General features: G+C 42.6%; 1 protein-coding gene across 1 annotated transcript in view; it reads left to right on the top strand.

Moving 5' to 3' along the window:
- Positions 1 to 1,203, top strand: part of LOC106528967 (single-minded homolog 1) — a gene marked incomplete in the record, with an annotated part of 15,125 nt that overhangs the window by 4,704 nt on the left and 9,218 nt on the right. The window contains 3 exon segments of the mRNA XM_014024261.1: positions 132 to 331; positions 439 to 545; positions 699 to 846. Of these exon segments, the coding sequence (XP_013879715.1) occupies positions 132 to 331; positions 439 to 545; positions 699 to 846 (455 nt within the window).

Genomic DNA, 1,203 nt, shown 5'->3' with positions numbered 1-1,203 from the left:
AGTTGGATATGGGATATGAAAAGCACCTCTGGTGTTTGTGTAGGATAGAAATTATGCAGCAAAACTGAGCGATTTGTCTTTTAAATTTCCTTAAAACTCATTTTTGCCATTATTGCCCCTCCTCCCAACAGGTGATTCACTGCAGCGGCTACCTGAAGATCCGTCAGTACAGTCTGGACATGTCGCCGTTCGAGGGCTGCTACCAGAACGTGGGCCTGGTGGCTGTGGGTCACTCTCTGCCTCCCAGCGCCGTGACGGAGATCAAACTGCACAGCAACATGTTCATGTTCAGGGCCAGCCTGGACATGAAGCTCATCTTCCTGGACTCAAGGTTTGGGTTTTCTTAATTTAATATGAAAGGGGGTGAAAAGTTCTGCTGCAGCTTAAATAAAATAAAAACCTTGAATCCATTTAATGCTAAACTCCATTTTCCTCCAGGGTGGCTGAGCTGACCGGCTACGAGCCCCAGGATCTCATAGAGAAGACGTTGTACCATCATGTCCACAGCTGTGATATCTTCCACCTCCGCTGTGCTCATCACCTCCGTGAGTTATTTCATCTCTGCTTTCCAGTCTGCTCGTAACAGTTCAAACAAGCCATGCTTGCAGCTTCCATGTGCTGACACTCAGAAACTGCACGTTAAAAATGCTCGTCCATGCAGTTAAAGCCATTATCTTTTTTTTTTAAATCTCCTTCAGTGCTGGTAAAAGGCCAAGTCACCACCAAGTATTACCGCTTCCTGGCCAAGCACGGTGGCTGGGTGTGGGTCCAGAGTTACGCCACCATCGTCCACAACAGTCGATCTTCTAGACCTCACTGTATCGTCAGCGTCAACTACGTCCTCACGTGAGTCTCACTCAAGAGCAGAGTTTGCTTTCCAAATACTTGTTTGAGATTTGGTTTGTGGCACAGGCAATGCAAGGTTCTTAAAATCTTTCTGATTGTTGAATTTCAAACTTCACAATCGTTGCAACCAGTGTTGTATATAGTACCACAAAGTGATACTTAAGTAAAAGTACAAGTATCTTGCCAAATAATTACTTTGGTAAAAGTTAAAGTCTCCTTTAAGAATTTTACTTGAGTAAAAGTCTTAAAGTATCTGATATTTTTGTACTTAAGTATTAAAAGTAAAAGTATTGATTTAAAGTGAGAAGTTAGATTTTTCATAATGACATTTATTAGGTGACCTTCCTCCAAAAACAA

Source organism: Austrofundulus limnaeus, unplaced genomic scaffold, assembly GCF_001266775.1.
Source record: "Austrofundulus limnaeus strain Quisiro unplaced genomic scaffold, Austrofundulus_limnaeus-1.0 Scaffold414, whole genome shotgun sequence".
NCBI classification, from domain to species: Eukaryota; Metazoa; Chordata; class Actinopteri; order Cyprinodontiformes; family Rivulidae; genus Austrofundulus; species Austrofundulus limnaeus.
This window is presented reverse-complemented; position numbering and strand designations above follow the sequence as displayed.